A 20,528-nucleotide genomic window follows, 5' to 3' on the forward strand; every position below is an offset into this window, starting at 1 on the left:
AGGTATTTCGCCAGGCACTGTTAGAGCTGTTTCCTCAGGTTATTGTTTAGGAAAATGAAATTAATAAGTTTAAGGCTAGTATATTGTTGTCTGGAGTTAATGTAGATATTCACTAAAGGCGCTGGCGGAGTCGGTAAATGTTCTAAGCATTTGATTCTTACAAACACCTTGAAGCAATGATTAATTAGATAGTCTCATACAACAATGTTACCGCAAAACAGGTTAGATTATCATTTACACGCAATTGCAGGGTCTCAATTGTTTCTCTTACCATTGACAACACAACATGCATATATCGTTTCTCACTTTTGATCGTTTTTTCATTTTTGTATTTATAGTTCTTTATTATTAATATTATTTTTATTATTACAGTTACTGTATTATTATCATCATTATTTTATTATTTAATTTTGTTTGTTTTATCATATATTTTATTTATTATGAATTATTATGACTTATTTATTATTATTATTATTATTATTATTATTATTATTATTATTATTATTATTATTATTATTATTATTATTATTATTATTATTATTATTATTATTATTATTATTATTATTATTATTATTATTATTATTATTATTATTATTATTATTATTATTATTATTATTTTTGTGTGTGTATTTATTATTATTATTATTATTATTATTATTATTATTATTATTATTATTATTATTATTATTTTGTGTATTATTATTATTATTATTATTATTATTATTATTATTATTATTATTATTATTATTATTATTATTATTATTATTATTATTATTATTAGTATTATTATTATTATTATTATTATTATTTTTATTATTATTATTATTATTATTATTATTATTGTGTGTGTGTGTGTGTGTGTGTGTGTGTGTGTGTGTGTGTGTGTGTATTATTATTATTATTATTATTATTATTATTACATTTTCGCCCCCCAGGCCCCGATGTGGGTCAGTGACCTGTGTCCGGGTGGGCTAATCCCCGTAAAAAAAGAAGAAAAAAAAGAGTCTACCTTTCTGAAAATATCTAGTACTAACTTACGCCAGTATCACCATTAACACCTCCTCCCTCGTTATCACCAAGCTTAAGCCCATACAACTTCCTTATCTCCAACGACTACGCAACTACAACCACAAAAATACAATAAGCTATAACCTAAACACCACTCATTAACACCACCACAACCACTGCCTTCATCATCATTATTACCACCACAATCATTATCATCAACATCAATAAACTCATCGTCGTTACAGTCAACAACACCTTCGCCCCTGCAATTATTACCTCTGACTGTCGTATCATTATCAACAACGATGCCAGCGATATCACACGCAAAAAAATTACATCGTAATTTCCTTCATCAAAACCATTGCAGCCACAATTAGCAACACTGTATCTATGACCATCATTGTCATTAAAAAGGCATTGATTCACCCCATCACCACTACTACCACCACCACCAGCACTACCACCACCATCAGCACTACCACCACCATCAGCACTACTACCATCACCACTAATACTATCACCACCACCACCACCACCAGCACTACAACCACCATCAGCACTACATCACACCCACCATCAGTACCACTACCATCACCACTAATACTATCACCTCACCACTACCACCACCACCACCACCACCAGCACCACAACTACCATCAGCACTACCACCACCATCAGCACTACTACCATCACCACTAATACTATCACCACCACCACCACCACCAGCACTACAACCACCATCACCAGCAATACTACAACCACCAATACCACCACTACTACAACCACCACCCCCACCATCAATAATCATACCACCATCACCAAAACTACCACTACCACGACTACCAGTACCACCACCACCACCATCATCATCAGCACAGTCAATGCCATCAGTTGAGAGGTCTACCCACCAGGAAAACCATTGCTACCACCACTACAACCATCACCACCACCACCACAGTATCGAGGTCAAACTCGTCACCATCACTCCATAACCCAATACTCTACACCACATTAGTCACCTCACCAACATCATCATTCACCTCAGTGCCTTTAAACAGATGACGAGAAACCAATGGCGAAAAAAAAAGTAAATTGACTTACATTGGACGAGTTAATGGAGACGTTCACACTTACCACGACTGAGTTACTCCAGCTCACTGATACAGGACACATACCTGCAGGAAGAAATAACATTTAGTTAAAGGTCTCTAGTAATGTACAGATAATGTTGAAACTAAGAGGGTAGATGACTCAGGTAAAGTAATACACTACATTCATCATGTTGGAATGATATGACTTCTTCTGACCAGCAGGTGTATTGATTAGCTATCAATTTCCTGCACTTGGGACATTTGAAGGTGTTGGTGAGCGCTTATTTTATTTTCATATCAAGTATTGTTGCGTTCATCAATAGTTTACTGTGTGTGTGTGTGTGTGTGTGTGTGTGTGTGTGTTGGTACTCAGGACACACCGTCCAAAACTTCGGTTTTATTTGTACAGAAAGAAAAGCAGCACAGCAGGCAACAGGAACCGTCCTGAAGAAAGAAACACGAAAAAAAATTTAAAAAGGATAAGAGTGGACACAAATTATAGTACAATAACAGTAATGACAGACATACGATAATATCAGCCTATATAATATTAATGTTGGCAAAATTATACATAACAACCAAAAATTAATGACAGACGTGTTGTTTAACTGTATATAACATTCCTGAACTCAAGCATACCAACACTACAGTACGTCCACCTGTAGACACGGTGACTAATCATACAATCATCCATACGGCATAACTCGTCCCAGGCCTTAATATAAGGTGACCTAATTACATCCAAAGCGTTCAGTAACACAGTGCTAATACACCCTCCACCACCGTTACAATCGCGCCATCCCTGTCTCAACCTATGACATCCGTGAGTATATTCGCTCCCACAATACAGGGACACTAGTTCCGTCTTTCGACTTCTTATTTAGCCGTAAACCCTTCCTCTTCCTCCCCATAGTTGAGTATGAGGAGAAAACACTTTCTCAACCCTTTTCTATAGAGCTCCCCACTTCACCGAAAACCTTATCATCATCTCACAAGTTCCGCCAACACAGATATTTGAATCATCGATATAATACTTTTTCCTCGCCACATTGTTTCAGTAATAGAGTAAAATACAACTACACCTCAAAGGTGAGCAAACTATATTTCACCAAATGGCGAAGGCTGTGCTACTCTCAGCCCGAGCACAGGCACTCTTCCCGGTGCTCCCTGAATCCCCATAGTACAGCGGAGACTCACCACACCCACACACCATGGCGGGGATTCACCACACCACAGCGGAGACTCACCACACCCACACACCATGGCGGAAACTCACTACACCCATACACCATGACGGGGACTCATCACACCATGGCGGAGGCTCAACACACCATGACGGGAACTCACCACACCATGACGGGAAGTCATCATTCCATGCCGGGGACTCACCACACCATGCCGGGGACTCAACACACCATGACGGGAACTCACCACACCATGACAGGAAGTCATCACTCCTTGGCGGGGACTCATCACACCATGCCGGGGACTCAACACACCATGACGGGAACTCACCACACCATGACGGGAAGTCATCACTCCATGCCGGGGACTCAACACACCATGACGGGAACTCACCACACCATGACAGGAAGTCATCACTCCTTGGCGGGGACTCATCACACCATGCCGGGGACTCAACACACCATGACGGGAACTCACCACACCATGACGGGAAGTCATCACTTCATGCCGGGGACTCAACACACCATGGCGAGGACTTATCACACCAGTGCAGGGACTCACCATACCATGGTGGAGATAAACCATACCATGGCGGAGACTCGCCACACCATTGGACGGAGTCACCACACCCACACACCATAGCAGAGACTCACCACATCCACACACCATAGCGGAGACTCACCTCACTCACAGATCATGGCAGGGACTCACCACACCCACACACCATAGCAGGGACTCACCACACCCACACACCATAGCAGGGACTCGCTATACACCATGGGTGGGACGTAATGTTTGTATATGGAAGTTTGCGTGTATATGGATTGTTGATATATATATATATATATATATATATATATATATATATATATATATATATATATATATATATATATATATATATATATATATATATATATATATATATTGATAAAATCACACGGGGAAAAGGGAAACAACAGAGCACCTTAGCTTTCGTCTTAATTCAAGACATCTTCAGCGGCCTCTGAAGATGTCTTGAATAAAGACGAAAGCTAAGGTGCTCCGTTGTTTCCCTTTGCCCATGTGATTTTATCAAGATTTATCTTATCCACGTTTTCATTGTGGAGCTACATGAAATATATATATATATATATATATATATATATATATATATATATATATATATATATATATATATATATATATATATATGCGTGTGTGTATACTTGTATATGTGTACGAGCAGGATACTTACATATCTCAATTTCTTATTGAGTCATAAAACTGTTGTAAATGTACAGTGTAAGGGGCTGGCCAGGGTTACACCGTACATAAAACCCAGATGCATCATGAATATGCGGGCTACGTGCACATATGAATTTCTTATCATGTCATAAAAGTATTTGAAGTGTTGAGTGACGAGACTTGACATGATGAGTCATGAGTGCCAGTGATAGATGCCAGGATAAGTTTTTGAAGTAACCGCATATATGTAAAGTTTTGAATGTCACATGCAAAAAATATAAGGATTTTTGAGCACGTTACGTGGATATTAGAAAATGGTCTTCTCTTCCTACAGCGTAGTGCAAAGTCTCATTCCCAAGTGTGGATTATTTCACTGGATGTTGTAATTTTGCTTTATTTCTATATTCAATTAATTTGATGTAGTTTCATGGAAAACATTTTCAAACAATGCAGAATTTGTCAGGCAGTATCTTCCACGCGTGAAATATAGTGAGACCTTAATTATGTTCTCTTCATGGGGACGAAAGTGCAATGAGATTCAAAATGTTTATAATTAAGATATGAGCAAATAGAAAATCACGGGGGGAAAAGACAGAACCTTTAAAGAAGAAATCACTATGTGGATAGAAGAGGCAATAAAATAAATACCATGACGACGTGAAATGAAACAGTCGTGAAAAGTGAGTTCTTAGTCTTGTTCGTGGAAATTAAATGTCACTTGAGTTTGGTGGCGGAGGCTGGCCCACCACATACAATCCTCCTGGGACTAACTCACACACAAACACACATTCACACGCACTTTTTAAGCTCTCGGTCTCAACAGTCAGGTGTCGGTCTAGAACTTAGTGGTTTTGACTTCATCATATACTGTGTTTATCACCTTCACGGAGGGTGAAAAATGTCTCCCACCAGCCTTCTGTCTTAAACCCTTCCAATGCACTTCATAATTTCTTTGTCCCCTGCGTACAGGGGTTTGAATCTCCTACAACCCCAGCAGTGTGGTTCGAACGGGATACGGACAAAAACCCCACCGGACAAAATCCCTAGGACAAAAACCCCTGGACAAAATCCCCACCGGACAAAAACCTCACCGGACAAAATCCCCTAGAACAAAAACCCCACATAGTAAAAAATAAAACAAATTTTTTTTAAAGTTTGCAATTATTTTCTTACAAATCCACATTGATATTAGATCTTACCATTACTGTCCTCACTTTTTGAGACCTTAGGGGACCCGTGAACTCTCAATCTCTGGTCTCTCAGGTCTGTTTAATGAGGTGTGGTACCATGAAGCGAACTGTATAAAAACCTTGTTCACTTGTGCACTAATTCAGTTTTCCTTAAGCAGTCTTTGAATACAGTCGGAAGCTAGATAGCTCGTTTTCATCTTTCATACAAATTTCATTTAAATTTAGGTTAGGTTCCAGTGGAGATGGGGTTTTTGTCCGGTAGAGGTGGAGTTTTTGTCCTAGGGGTTTTTGTCCGGTGGGGATTTTGTCCTGGGGTTTTTGTCCTGGGGTTTTTGTCCGGTGGGGTTTTTGTCATGGACCCGGTTCGAACTGGGGGCTAAGGCAGTTGGAGACAGAACACTACTCCTAAAATACCCAGCGCTAAATGAACTGCCTAATTTGAAGATTAATCGAACATCGACTCGTCCTATCATGCTTCCTAGATCTTCCCCAGTTCCCGTTCTACCCCACACACCATGGCAAGGACTAACCACACCCACACACCATGGCAGAAACTCACCACACCCACACACCATGGCAGGGACTCACCACACCCACACACCATGGCAGAAACTCACCACACCCACACACCATGGCAGAAACTCACCACACCCACACACCATGGCAGGGACTCACCACACCCACACACCATGGCAGGGAATCACCAACCACCACACACCCACACACCAGGTGGTAGGACTCACCACACCCACACACCATGGCAGGGACTCACCACACCCACACACCATGGCAGAAACTTCACCACACCTGGCCAGCCACCATGGTGGGGAATCACCAACTCACCACACCCACACACCATGGCAGGGACTCACCACACCTACACACCATGGCAGGGACTCACCACACCCACACACCATGGCAGAAACTCACCACCCAGCACACCATGGCAGGGAATCACCACCACCACACCCACACACCATGGCAGGACTCACACACCACACACCATGGTGACTCACCACACCCACACACATGCAAAACTACCACACCACACACCATGGCAAGGAATCACCAACTCACCACACCCACACCATGCAGAACTCACACCCACACACCATGGCAGGGACTCACACACCCACACACACCATGGCAGAAACTCACCACACCCACACACCATGGCAAGGACTCACCACACCCACACACCATAGCAGGCTATCACACCCACACACCATGCAGGGACTCACACACCACACACCATGGTAGAAACACACTCCACACACCATGGCAGGGACTCACCACACTCCACACACCATGGCAGGACCACACACCCACACACCACAGCAGGGACTCACCACACCCACACACATGGCAGAACCCACCACACCCACACACATGGCAGGGACTCACCACACCCACACACCTGGCATGGGACTCACTACACTCCACACACCCCATGGCAGAACTCACCATCCACACACCATGGCAGAAACTCACCACACCCACACACCATGGTAGGGACTCAACACACCCACACACCATGGCAGGGACTCACCACACCCACACACCATGGCAAGGACTCACCACACCCCACACACCTGGCAGCAGGACTCACTACACCCACACACACATGGCAGAACTCACCACACCCACACACCATGGTAGGGACTCACCATTGACCCACACACCATGGCAGGGACTCACCACACCCACACACCATGGCAGAAACTCACCACACCCACACACCATGGCAAGGACTCACCACACACCACACACCATGGCAGAAACTCCACACACCCACACACCATGGCAAGGACTCACCACACCCACACACCATGTGGCAGAAACTCACACACCCACACACCATGGCAAGGGACTCACCACACCCACACACCATGGCAGAAACTCAACACACCCACACACCATGGCAGGGACTCACCACACCTAACACACCATGCAGAAGCTCACACATTCCACACACCATGGCAGACCCACACCCACACACCATGGCAGAACTCACCACACCCACACACCATGGTAAGGACTCACCACACCACACACCAGTGCAGAAACTCACACACCCACAGACCATGGCAAGGACTCACACCCACACACCATGGCAGAAACCACCACACCCACACACCATGGCAGGGACTCACACACCCACACACCATGGCAGAAACTCACCACACCCACACCTGCAAGGACTCACCACACCCACACACCATGGCTGAAACTCACACCCACACACCATGGCAGGGACTCACACACCCACACACGCGGTGGTGGGACTCCACACCCACACACCATGGCAGAAACTCACCACACTCACACACCATGGCAGGGACTCACCACACCCACACACCATGGCAGGGACTCACCACACCCACACACCATGGCAGGGACTCACCACACCCACACACCATGGCAGGGAATCACCACACCCACACACCATGGCAGGGACTCACCACACCCACACACCATGGTAGGGACCTTCCACACCCACACACCATGGCAGGGATTCTCATCACACCCACACACCATGGCAGGGACTCACCACACCCACACACCATGGCAGGGACTCACCACACCCACACACCATGGCAGGGAATCACCACACCCACACACCATGGCAGGGACTCACCACACCCACACACCATGGCTGGGAATCACCAACTCACGTGTCTAAATAACACACTAAGTCTCCACAGGCAGTACGAATTATTTTAAAGTGAAAAGACCATAAGAAAGGAACCAGTACGATTTATATCCTCACGTATATTGATGGTCTTCACAGCTTGTCCCAGTCTCGCACTGGAATTATGAAAATTTCATGCCTCGGGATCTTGACGCAGGTGAATATTTATCAGGTCTATAACGCAGACAATCTCTGTATGACATTTGTCAACTCACACTTTATGTATGATCTCACAATTAATATATTCATAACAACTCAGAGTGATATGTCAAGAGATACATCTTTAGTCACAAAGGTGTCAAAGAATACTAGCAGCAGGAATTATTAAAGCGCTTAAGTCAGTCTGCATATTAATGCATTTTTTTCTATGTAAATTTAAGTGATGTTCACAATGTTCTCCCCTGGGTGCTCTTCCTCCTCCCACTGTTCCCAATGTTTTATTAAAACAATAAAAGGTCGCAACCACCGTAATGTCAATGGGGCAACATTATACTTTTCACATTCAGCACAACAAATACACTTAAATATAAATATTGTTCGCGATAATAGCAGTAATCAACCACAATCTTCTCCAATGACTGATTCTCTCATTTCTAACACCAATATTCTTTTTTTTGTAAATCGCTGACTCTTTTCATTTTCGTAAATGCGTTATTTTCCATAATTTTTTCTATCTCCTTCATTTTTCTGAATTATGCTACATATACTAATCGCTGCTTCCAGACACGGAGGAGGATATCCATCAACTCTCCTTGATTCTGTTATACATGTTTCATTTAAGCCGCTATAGATCATTAACCAGGCAGTTTTCTCCTCACATCACCTCTCCCTTTAGTGAGACCATCAGTCAGCTCTTACCTGCCACTCTTACTATAGTAAATGTCCCCAGTAGGTCATTCATTGATAGTCAAAATGGTACTCGACTGTTAGACTGTGTTTAGATTAATTTCGTCAACACTTCCTCACCCTTCTTATACTAAGCAGGTGATCTCCGGCTGTCTAGCTGTGCAACTTCTGGAAACCTGTAGAGATACGATGGACTGTCCAGGTCGCTGAGAAGAAAATGTAAGTATATACAATATATATTCAGACATAGACGAAGTAAAAAGAAGACCCTGGGCATGTTTTACTCTGGTTTCATGACCCTAACCAGTCAAGTTGACCTTGACAAACACTATCCACGGAGAAATCGCCCTCCCCTACATTTAGCCAGATAAACTTGACAGGGTTATTTCTAATCTTGAATGACTTTCACAGATACACATCTGACTTACAGAAAAATATTTCCTAGCATCGTTGTACAACACATATTCTAGTCTGTGCCGTTGTCGTAAGTTATGTAAATTTTCTTATGAAATTACAAGGGGTTAATCAATTTAATTCAGATGATATTTTGTATCCCACAGAGTAAGGCTAACTTGTTCACTAACAGCTGATGTCTAATAGTAACTTAATATCTTAATAACTCTGAAATAAATCAGCATGCTATAAATAAAACTAACTCATAAGTATAATGCGTCTCTCCCCTCCCTCGGCTCCCTCTCCCTCACCGCCCCTCCACAACTAAACTCCAGAGTTGATTAATGAAGCACAGTATTTCTAAAAGTCGTGCAGAATTTTAAGCATTAGCGTATCTTGTCCCTGGTGACGAAGACGGAGATAAATGAGTTCCTCCAGGATGGCCAACTTCCCTTTGTCTCCAGAGTATTCCAGAGACCCAGTTTTTGTCGCCACACTGACGACCAGTTCTGGATTCAACCGCGGGAGATCATTAAGAGGGAACTTTTGTGGAAACTGAGACGTATTTTAGATGATGGAAATTTAATTTAAAAAGAAGTTTGGATACACACAGTCGTAAATGTGACTCATTTTGAATTTGAGAAATTTTTGCTTTATTTTTAGCTGTTTTATGTAAAACTTTATAATTTGAAATGACTTTCTGATCACACTTATGGCAAGTAAGGAATGTGTGTGTGTGTGTGTGTGTGTGTGTGTGTGTGTGTGTGTGTGTGTGTGTGTGTAATAATAATAATAATAATAATAATAATAATAATAATAATAATAATAATAATAATATAATAATAATAATAATAATAATAATAATAATAATAATAATAATAATAATATAATAATAATAATAATAATAAAAATAATAATAATTAGCGGTTTATTAAGATAACATGGCAGCCCGAAGGCTGAAAATAAACAATGAACAGAGATGATAAGTTACATATGGTGGAATCGGGGAGTTGGTCACTTGATTGATAAAAGCTTTCAATTCAGAAACATAAGTAACATGGTGTCAACATATAGATTAACTGTTGATCTGGTACTGTGGGAGTTGGTCTGTAGACATTCTTGTGACCTGATGTCGGCGCCAGCCTGGCTGTTAAGCCGCTACCTCACTACAGCTGCAGATGCACCACGTGTTGGAGATGGTTCTTGTTCCTCATGTGATGTAGTTAGGAATTCATAGTTCCTCACCTGGGTGGAGTAGGGAGTCCTCACTTCTCTCCTGGTGTAGTTTGGAGTGTTTCTTGGCTTTTAATTTAGTGTTGGTGGTGGCGAGTGTACCTCGGGCTGGGTGTGTCACGTCAAGGGTCAGGTCAACACTGACCACTACATAAGAACATAAGAAAATAAGGAGTCTGCAATAGGCCGGTTGGCCTGTGCATGGCAGCTCCTGTCGAGAGTTACTACCACTCTCTATCATCCATGAATCTATCTAGCCTCCTTTTGAAACTTTCCAGAGTTCCCGCACTTACTACAAAGTTAAGCTTGTTCCACTCGTCCACCACCCTATTTGTGAACCAGTTTCTTCCTATCTCCCTCCTAAACCTAAACTTATCCAACTTGAATCCGTTGCTCCGAGTCCTATCCTGCTCGGATATTATAAGAACTTTATCTATATCCCCTTGATTGATTCCTTTCACCCACTTAAATACTTCTATCATATCTCCCCGCACTCTTCGTCTTTCTAGGGAATGCAAGTTAAACACTAAACACAATTGTCACTACCATTTGTTTCTTTGTTTCGAGTTGAAATTGTCACTTTTGTATATCACTTGTGGGTTGATCATCAATCTTTGCACTATACTTTGGTGGGAGGATGTTGACAAATCCAGATTGGAAGGAAGAGATGGGGAAGGAGAGGGCCCGACAAACCAGGCTGGCAGCTGTTCCCCATGGTCAAGAGACCACGGCCGCGTTAGCGGGCAGCGCCGACTACACACGTCCTTACCTTATGAAGGGTTTACAGGTGGGTGCCGAGATACCGAAAGGGGTAACATTAGAGAGGGTAATACCGTTAAGCTAGTTGGATTGTGGAGGTGTGGCTGAACCAGGGGCAGACTAAAAGATAATCTGAGTCTTACTTACATTCACCTTATGGCCGAAGTGTGCATACTCATCTGTGTCGGTGTTCAGGATCTCCTGGAGGTTGCGTTCAGTGAGAGCGACAAGGGTAAGGACGTCTGCACACTGAAGCTCAGTAATGGAAGCTGCCGACATCTTTGTTTCTGCCAGGAGTCTTCTTATGTTGAAAAGACCCATCATCCGGTACTCGATGACCACCCTGTAGGCTAAATTGGCACTGGCACGAGTAATGAAGGCAGTCAAGAAAATGGAAAAGAGAGTTGGTGCCAGTACACATCCTTGTTTAACCCCTGTTTGGATGGGGAAGAACTCAGACTGGGTGCCATTGTGTAGGACACTATCGTTCATGCCATCGTGGAGTTGCCTCACAATGGCCATGAATTTTGGTGGGCAGCCAAACCGGCTGAGGGTCCGACAGAGGACTTCCCTGTTCACCGAGTCAAAGGCCTTGGTTAGGTCAATGAAGGCCATGTACAGGTCAAGACGCTGTTCTCTGCACATATCTCATATATAGAGGGCAGCAAAGATCAAGTCAGTGGTGCCACGTGATGGTAATACCGATTTTCAAGAGTAATACCGATTTTCAAGAAGGGGGATAGATCACTATCCTCTAACTACCGCCCAATCAGTCTAACATCAATAGTAGGCAAATTACTGGAAGCAATCATTTCAAACTCTATTCGAAATCACCTGGAGAAGCACCGATTGATCAATGATTCCCAGCATGGCTTCACAAACGAACGTTCTTGCCTAACTAATCTATTAACATTCTTTTCATCAGTTTTCGAATCGGTGGACGAGGGGCACAATTATGATGTGGTATATCTCGACTTTAGAAAAGCCTTCGACAGAGTCCCCCACGAAAGACTAATTAGAAAGGTAGAAGCTCATGGCATCAAAGGTGACATCCTTAAATGGATTAGGGCGTGGTTACAGGACAGGAAACAGCGAGTGAGCATTAACGGCACTAAGTCCCATTGGAGCAATGTCACAAGTGGAGTTCCCCAAGGCTCAGTACTTGGACCATTATTATTTATTATATACATAAACGACATAGATATCGGCATTGACAGCAACATAAGTGTTATTAAATCTGACGAGGACTCGGCAAAACTACAGGAAGATCTAAACAAATTTTTCGAATGGTCTGAAAAATGGCAGATGAAATTCAACGTGGACAAATGTAAAGTACTCAGTATAGGAGATGTAAACAGGGAAACCAGATACCAGATGAACAACGATGCCATAGAGAAATCCGACTGCGAGAGAGATTTAGGAGTAATGATAAGTAGGAACCTTAAGCCAAGTAAACAATGTGTTTTTGCTCGTAACAAGGCTAATAAAGTACTTGGGTTCATACAAAGGAGTGTTAGTTACAAGACTAGCGAGGTCATCCTAAAACTGTATCTTGCTCTTGTGAGACCACATCTGGATTACGCAGTTCAGTTCTGGTCACCGTATTACAGAATGGATATAGAATTGGAAAGAATTCAGAGGAGAATGACAAGACTAATCCCGGGCATTAGGGCCTTGAGTATAGAGACAGGTTAAAAGCATCTTAATTTGCACTCCCTTGAGAGACGTAGAGCGAGGGGCGACCTGATAGAGGTGTATAAGTGGAAGGTCAGGGCTAAACAAAGGGGACATTACAAAGGTACTCAAACTATCCAACCAGGAGCGAACTCGTAACAATGGTTTTAAATTAGACAAATTTAGATTTAGGCGTGAAATAGGTAAACACTGGTTTGGAAACAGAGTAGTGGATGAATGGAACAAGTTACCAAATATCATCATTAACTCGAATACGCTGAATTGCTTCAAACATAGGTTGGATGCTCATATGAGCAATAGGGGTTGGGTGTACACGGGACTGCCCAGTATGGGCCAATAGGCCCGCTGCAGTTTCCTCCATTCTTATGTTCTTATGTTCTTAAAGCCATATTGAGATTCTGAGAGCATGTTTTCCGCCTCAGGAAGAAGTCTGTTTAGAAGGACTCGGGCGATAATCTTGCCAGCTACGGACAGCAGCGAGATCCCACGGTAGTTGCCACAGTCTGACTGATCTTCCCTGTTTTTATAAATATTGACGATGGAAGCGTCTTTAAGAGTTGTAGGATTTCATCCTCTTCCCATATATTCTCCAGGAGAGAGTGGAGACGGCTGGTAAGCAGAGGTCCTCCCGCTTTATACACCTCGGCTGAGATTCCATCAGGCCCTGAGGCTTTGTTATTTTTTATATGTTTGATGGCAGTAGCTACCTCATCCAGGGATGGAACAAACACACACACACACACACACTCGCACACACACTCGCACACACACACACACACATACACTCACACACACACTCACTCATGTCCAATGTATATTTTCAGCCTTCGGGCTGCAGAATTTTTTCAATAAACCGTTAATTATTATTATTACACACAAATATATGCATGTGTTTTCAAGAAACCAGCCAGGTATTGTGTGTACATACACATACAGGAATTCCTTGGTGTGTGTGTGTGTGTACGTGGTTGTGTATATTTGTGTATGTGTGTTTGTTCATGTGGTGTATGTGTTTATACATGTGTACGACCGCTTGTGTCTGCATTTGCCAATATTTGTGCGCTTTCGAATATTTATTTGCGTGTGTGTTTGTTTATAATCAAATGTGTTGACGTTGGTGAGCATTAAACATACACTTGTGAGAAATTTAATGTGTATTTCAAGGCTACGTTCTGGCGGGTGTTATGTACGATACGAAAACACTGAATCTCGTTCTAGGTGAAATGTTGCATCTTCATGAGTGGTTTATTAAAGTTCTTAATATTATCATCGTGGCCGGAAACAAGGGCAAAATGTTCTTCATTAAATGGAAACACCTCTTTTTTTGTTTAACTTACCTAGGCAAGAGATATGAGACTGATATACTGTACAGAACGCACACACTCTCCCACCAAAAGAAGAATACATTACAACGATAATCACTACTTCTTAAATCATATACAGTATACTGTACGAGGAAGATGACTCGATTTAAGAGATTTCTGTTTTGTAATTTCAAGATAGCAACAGTCGACCAAGAGAAGACAAGTTTTAATGTTCGCAAATGAAGAAATTCGAAGTAAATCATCATACAATATGAGATTTCTGACCCCCTCCCCCTCCTGCATCTGTTGATTTATGACGTGGTTCACTTCGAAAAAAAAATTATTGTAACAGGTGTTTATAAGTAGTGACGCTGTTTCCTTCTCTTCATTTAATACAAGTAAACTCATCCAGTAATACAACACCAGTGAGTGTCTAGTAACAACAGCCGGGATAATGGTGTCAATTCTGTTTTGTTTTATGTTTTTGTTTTTGCAAAGCGTTTATGGCTATCTGAGTGAACTACTTGTGTAATGTAGTTGTTGTTGTGTTATCTTTTCATTTATTTTGCAAAATTTAAAGTGACGATATTGTAATATTCAAACTCTAGTTGATGGCCAATGATGTTTTCATTCAATGAGTTAAAACAAAATATTGACGCTCTCGTGTCTTAATGCTTTCGGGTTTTCTTGCAACTCTTATATGACGCATAATACTTTCAGGAGAAGTGTAGGAGGGGCTAGGTGCACACCTCACCAGGGCTATCAAGTGCTCATAGAGTTTAATGGATACAAAACCTTGTTAATTTTCTAAAAACTAGTTTTGAAGAAGAGAAGAAAATATAAAAAATTAACATGGAAGAAACATCGGGAGAATTACTATTTACTATAAACTGGGAATGTCATTGTCATGGCGCAATTCTGGATTGTTTCAAGTTTATGGTGATTCCTTTCCTGTCGTAAGTCACGGAATAATTTTGGTCATCTTTAATGTTACATCTCAATTGCTAAGGAGTTGAATCATTTACTCTCGAAGGCAAATATTTCAGCTTTTTATTTCAGAAAAGCAACAAATTATTATATCGATAAAATATTGGATATGGTTCTCACTTTTGATCGATCGTTTAACTTTGAAAACTTTTCTTCTTACACTGAAATAAATATTGATTTACTGGCCCACTGGGAGGCCACACAGGTCATGAAGAGTTAAGAGTGTATTTTATAACACGATAACTGTTCGATACCAAAATGTTTGAGTGCGCTGCAATTATTACTGATGTACAAGGACGTGCAAAATGCCAAGTGTATACAAGTTAGCATAAATAAATTTGAACATTTACTGCAATATAACCTAGCGTTATAAGATATATTAGACAAAACGAACGAGTTTTAATTTTCCTTTCACACACACACACACACACACATACAGTGTATATATATATATATATATATATATATATATATATATATATATATATATATATATATATATATATATATATATATATATATATATATATATATATATATATATATATATATATATTGATAAAACTAACAGGGGAAAGGGAAACAATGGAGCACCTTAGCTTTCGTCTTTATTCAAGAAATTTTCAGAAGCAACTGAATTACAAAGACTGAGAGAGAACTTATGTACATAACAACACATTCATTGTCCATTGCACAAAAACTTGGGTACTCTTCATTGTTTGTTGATCGTTGTTTTAAAAGGGCTAAACAATCCTTTTATTCTACTCAAACTAGACAAGTTCCTACATTTAAGAATATTTTGACTCTACCTTATCGCAATGAATTTGACCCGTTAGTTCAGTCCCTTAAATTATTAAACATTAATGTTGTTTTTAAGTATGACTCAACTATTACTAACGCTCTCCATTGTTTCCCTTTTCCCTGTGTGATTTTATCAAGATTTATCTTATCCACGTTTCCATTGTGGATCTACATGATACATATATATATATATATATATAAATATATATATATATATATATATATATATATATATATATATATATATATATATATATATATATATATATATATATATATATATATATATAACGGGAGGCTCATTGTCCTCCTTCACTGAAGGTCTTAAGGCACCCTCCTTCAGATCTCTCATGCGTCATCTGGTAAAAGAGAATATCCAATTAGAACTCATCCATGTAAAAGAGATTTGTTTCTTCATCTTCTCTTTTCGATTAAATTCTATATTTGGTTTTTCTTTAACCGTAATATGGATGTACATTTACGAAACCTTCACCTTTAAGGTTAATAAAAGCTGTATCTATGAATAAGGTAAACATATATTAACTACCTGTTGAATAATGTATTTTGTCAGGAAACTTCCAACCGTAAAGAATTGATGACTGACGGGTGAAGACATTTTATATCTCATATTTTATATCTTTAAATACCTGAAGAAACTGAGTGTGTTCTCATGGTGGTGTTGCTTACAGTAGACAAGAAAGTTAAACAACAGTGTCCGTCTGAATGATGATCCTTTGCTTGCTTAAAAGATTTCATCTTCATTCTTCTGTAAACATTCTCTTACCATTCACTGTGCGATAACAAACCACATTTTGGTCAAACTTACTTATTTCTCACACATTTGTTCATTAATTTAAATGCTCAGTATAATGGAAATTCCAGGGAGGTTATTCAACTACAGAACACTCATTACTTAAGGTAACATCTGCCTGTCGTGTAATTTCCCGAGTTTAACAGATCAACTACGTAGAATTGTTAATGTAATTCTATCCTTCCTAAAGTTGACATACAGTAATTAACGATCCTTAATGTATCGGGTCTCTATATATACTATCCCTGTACTTATAAAATTTCTGTAAATCTGGTAAACTGTGTAATTTCAATTGTGCATTGGAAGCATTTTTCATAATTCATAATATTTTATGCTTTCACAAAAAAAAAGAATTAATAAAACTTTCAATTTGTAAAAGCCTCAATATAAAGAAACTGCTACTAAATTAACAAATCACAACATTTTGTAATTCTTTAAGAAATTCAACCAATTCATTAAGAAGAAACTCTTATCAAACTTCATAATAATCAAATTGACAACAAACTTTACAATTATCATTAAATTATGCAAGTGCTTTTATCGCATTATTTCTTTCCTTTACATATGGTGGTCTGGCCAGTGTAATATTAGAGTGGGCAAACGTCCCCCTCCCTCCCTCTGGCCTACACACACACCTTGGTAATCACAGAGCATCTCAGTCTTCCTTCAATCTACCTTGATACCCCATAACACATACTTCACACTCTACCGGGCCAACCCCCCTTCCCTTTCCTTAATAATAATAACACACGCTAGCTGCCACTCCACCGCGTCTTGCCTTCCCCTCTTCTCTACTGACCTCACTACACATCTGGTTTATTTATCTTCTCCCTTTCTGTTCACTTTACATATTCCCGCCACACCAACGAACTTCTCTTACTCTCGCAACCTTTATCTCTTCTCAGCTACAAATCATCGTCTGTCTCTTGTTTTATTCTTGTCTTCATAATGTTATCCTAAAGTCAACAATAATTCAATCTCCTTTACATTAACATAATTACAGTATTGTAACGTTTAAAACAAACAATAAAAACACTTTGTTATATAAGTTGGTAATATTTTCATAAATTCATCTTCAGTGTTGTAATAATTCACGATAACGTTTTCATTTAGCCGTTTTTCACTCTGAGTGTAAAGAGAATCAGAAACTGTAGATGCATATCAGATTGAGGTTTAACCCGACATTCACTAACACGGATATTTTCATGTGTTTATCATTACAGACTTTTATTGAAGTGTCTCTCAAGTAGTCTTTTTTTAATCTTTACAAATTATTTTAGAATTCTTAATCACTCACATAAATATCTTGTAAAATATACGGCATGCCAGATATTATAATTTACCAAAGTTCATTAAATTATATCACACATGTAATATGTAATATAAATCTCTAAGTCTACAGATCCTCAACCGCACTGATCAAAAGTCGACTAAACTCGCGAATCGACTGAATCTATACGTTGGACGAGCCAATATATCAAACTCTCATGCTGAACAAACCAATATGTCACAGTCCTGTGTTGAAAAATTCAGTACACCAAACATGCTTTTTCATCATACAAACTGATGTGCCAAACAATTTTATTTGTGTACTGAAAATTTTGCTCAACAAACTCGCCTTCATATATATATATATATATATATATATATATATATATATATATATATATATATATATATATATATATATATATATATATATATATACAGCATGTGTGTGTATGCATACACGTATACACACTATGTACTTCCTTGCCACACCAGTGCATCACTCCCCAGCACACTTTTACTCAAACACCTACAATCACTCCTCCCCAGACTGTTGACCTGACTGTTGTACGTCTTATAATATTGTTTATTTTGTAACTCTGTTATCTTGTGTAATAGTAAAATTATGAAATGATGTTCAGGCATTAACCAGCAGCCTTTCTCTGTAATATGTCTATTTGTCTTTATAGTCTCCAGACATTCTTTAATATCTTCCATCCCACCACCCATCCCTTCTCTATCCTTCCATCCTATCCCCGTCACTCTGTAAATTGTATTATTTCTTTAACCTTCTACCCTTCTCCATCTCTATTATTTTTATCTATGTTCCCCCTTTAATCCTCTTTTCTATCCTGTCTTAGTCTTCCTCTCTTTTTTCTCCCCTTCCGTTTCTATATTCGCTCACCCCAGCTTTCTTAATTTCCTTCTCACTCTAACGCTCAAGTCCTCCTCAACATTTCCCCCCACTCATCACCATCCTCCCTCACATCTAACTTTACCTTTGCTCCCCTCCCTATCCTTATCCATTTTATTCCCTTATTTCTCTAAGTTGGTTTCACCCTTTCTCCGTCCTCTATCCTTTTGCCTCTATTTTTCCACACTTGTTTTATTATTCTCTTATCTTCTCCCTTTCCTCCTACCCTACCCTACTTTCCAGCCTTTCGCCCTCTTCTCGCCTATTCCTCCCCCTGGGAATGGCGGGCAGTGCCGCCACCAACCGATGTGGGTAGGCAGGCAGGAGAGCGGGCAGCCATCCATCTCACTCCGACACCTCGTTTTGACAGAGACTTCAGCCGTACCTCGTCCCGCCTCCCACTCCCTCATCATGTTTATCTTGTCCGGGTTCATGACGAGAAGCAAAAACTATTTTATCGTGAGTTTTTCCACCCAAAATACGTAAAACACAAACAAAAAGAGGTGTTTGAGTGTTTTTAAAAGTTACGATAGTAATACACACTGTAACACACTGAGCTGTGATGTATATATGTGCAGTGTAATACATTTGTTTGTTTTTAGTGACGTGGAATGTATTGCTCAGAGTGTCATTAGCCAGTTAGAGCAATTAATCCTTGCCGACAGAAGAACAAAGCATATTTTGCAGAACGCCACACAGTCATCAATCACCGAGGACATAGTTGTTGATGAAACCTTACTTGTTTACACACTTGGGACTTTCCAATTGGGGACGCTTCATGGTGGTAATTACTCCGGAACAAAAAAAAAAAAATAATAATAAAAACGCTGCATCGCACGCTGGCGGGCACCATTATTTCCGCTACGTAATCGAGCGCCGCCACATTAAGATACAGTACACAAAAATAAACTCCCCCTCAACACGATCAACACAACTAATGGTGGATATTCAACAGGAGAGAAATAAGACGAGGATTCATTTGGTGTACCAAGGGTTGATGCACACGCCACGTTTTATGTACGATCACCAAAGGCTTAGTGGTGAAATAGCCAACAGATGGGCTTTGATTCCCCACAAACACGAGATACGGGGGGGGGGGAAGGCGGAGAAGAGGAGGAAGAGAA

General features: G+C 40.2%; 1 protein-coding gene across 1 annotated transcript in view; it reads left to right on the forward strand.

Moving 5' to 3' along the window:
• The window catches only part of LOC121877288 (mucin-5AC-like), a 104,829-nt gene that overhangs the window by 19,530 nt on the left and 64,771 nt on the right, over positions 1-20,528 (forward strand). The window contains exon 5 of the mRNA XM_042382966.1: positions 11,820-11,951. Within this exon, the coding sequence (XP_042238900.1) occupies positions 11,820-11,951 (132 nt within the window). The remainder of the gene's footprint in view (positions 1-11,819; positions 11,952-20,528) is intronic.

This window comes from Homarus americanus, unplaced genomic scaffold (assembly GCF_018991925.1).
Source record: "Homarus americanus isolate GMGI-L3 unplaced genomic scaffold, GMGI_Hamer_2.0 scaffold367, whole genome shotgun sequence".
NCBI classification, from domain to species: Eukaryota; Metazoa; Arthropoda; class Malacostraca; order Decapoda; family Nephropidae; genus Homarus; species Homarus americanus.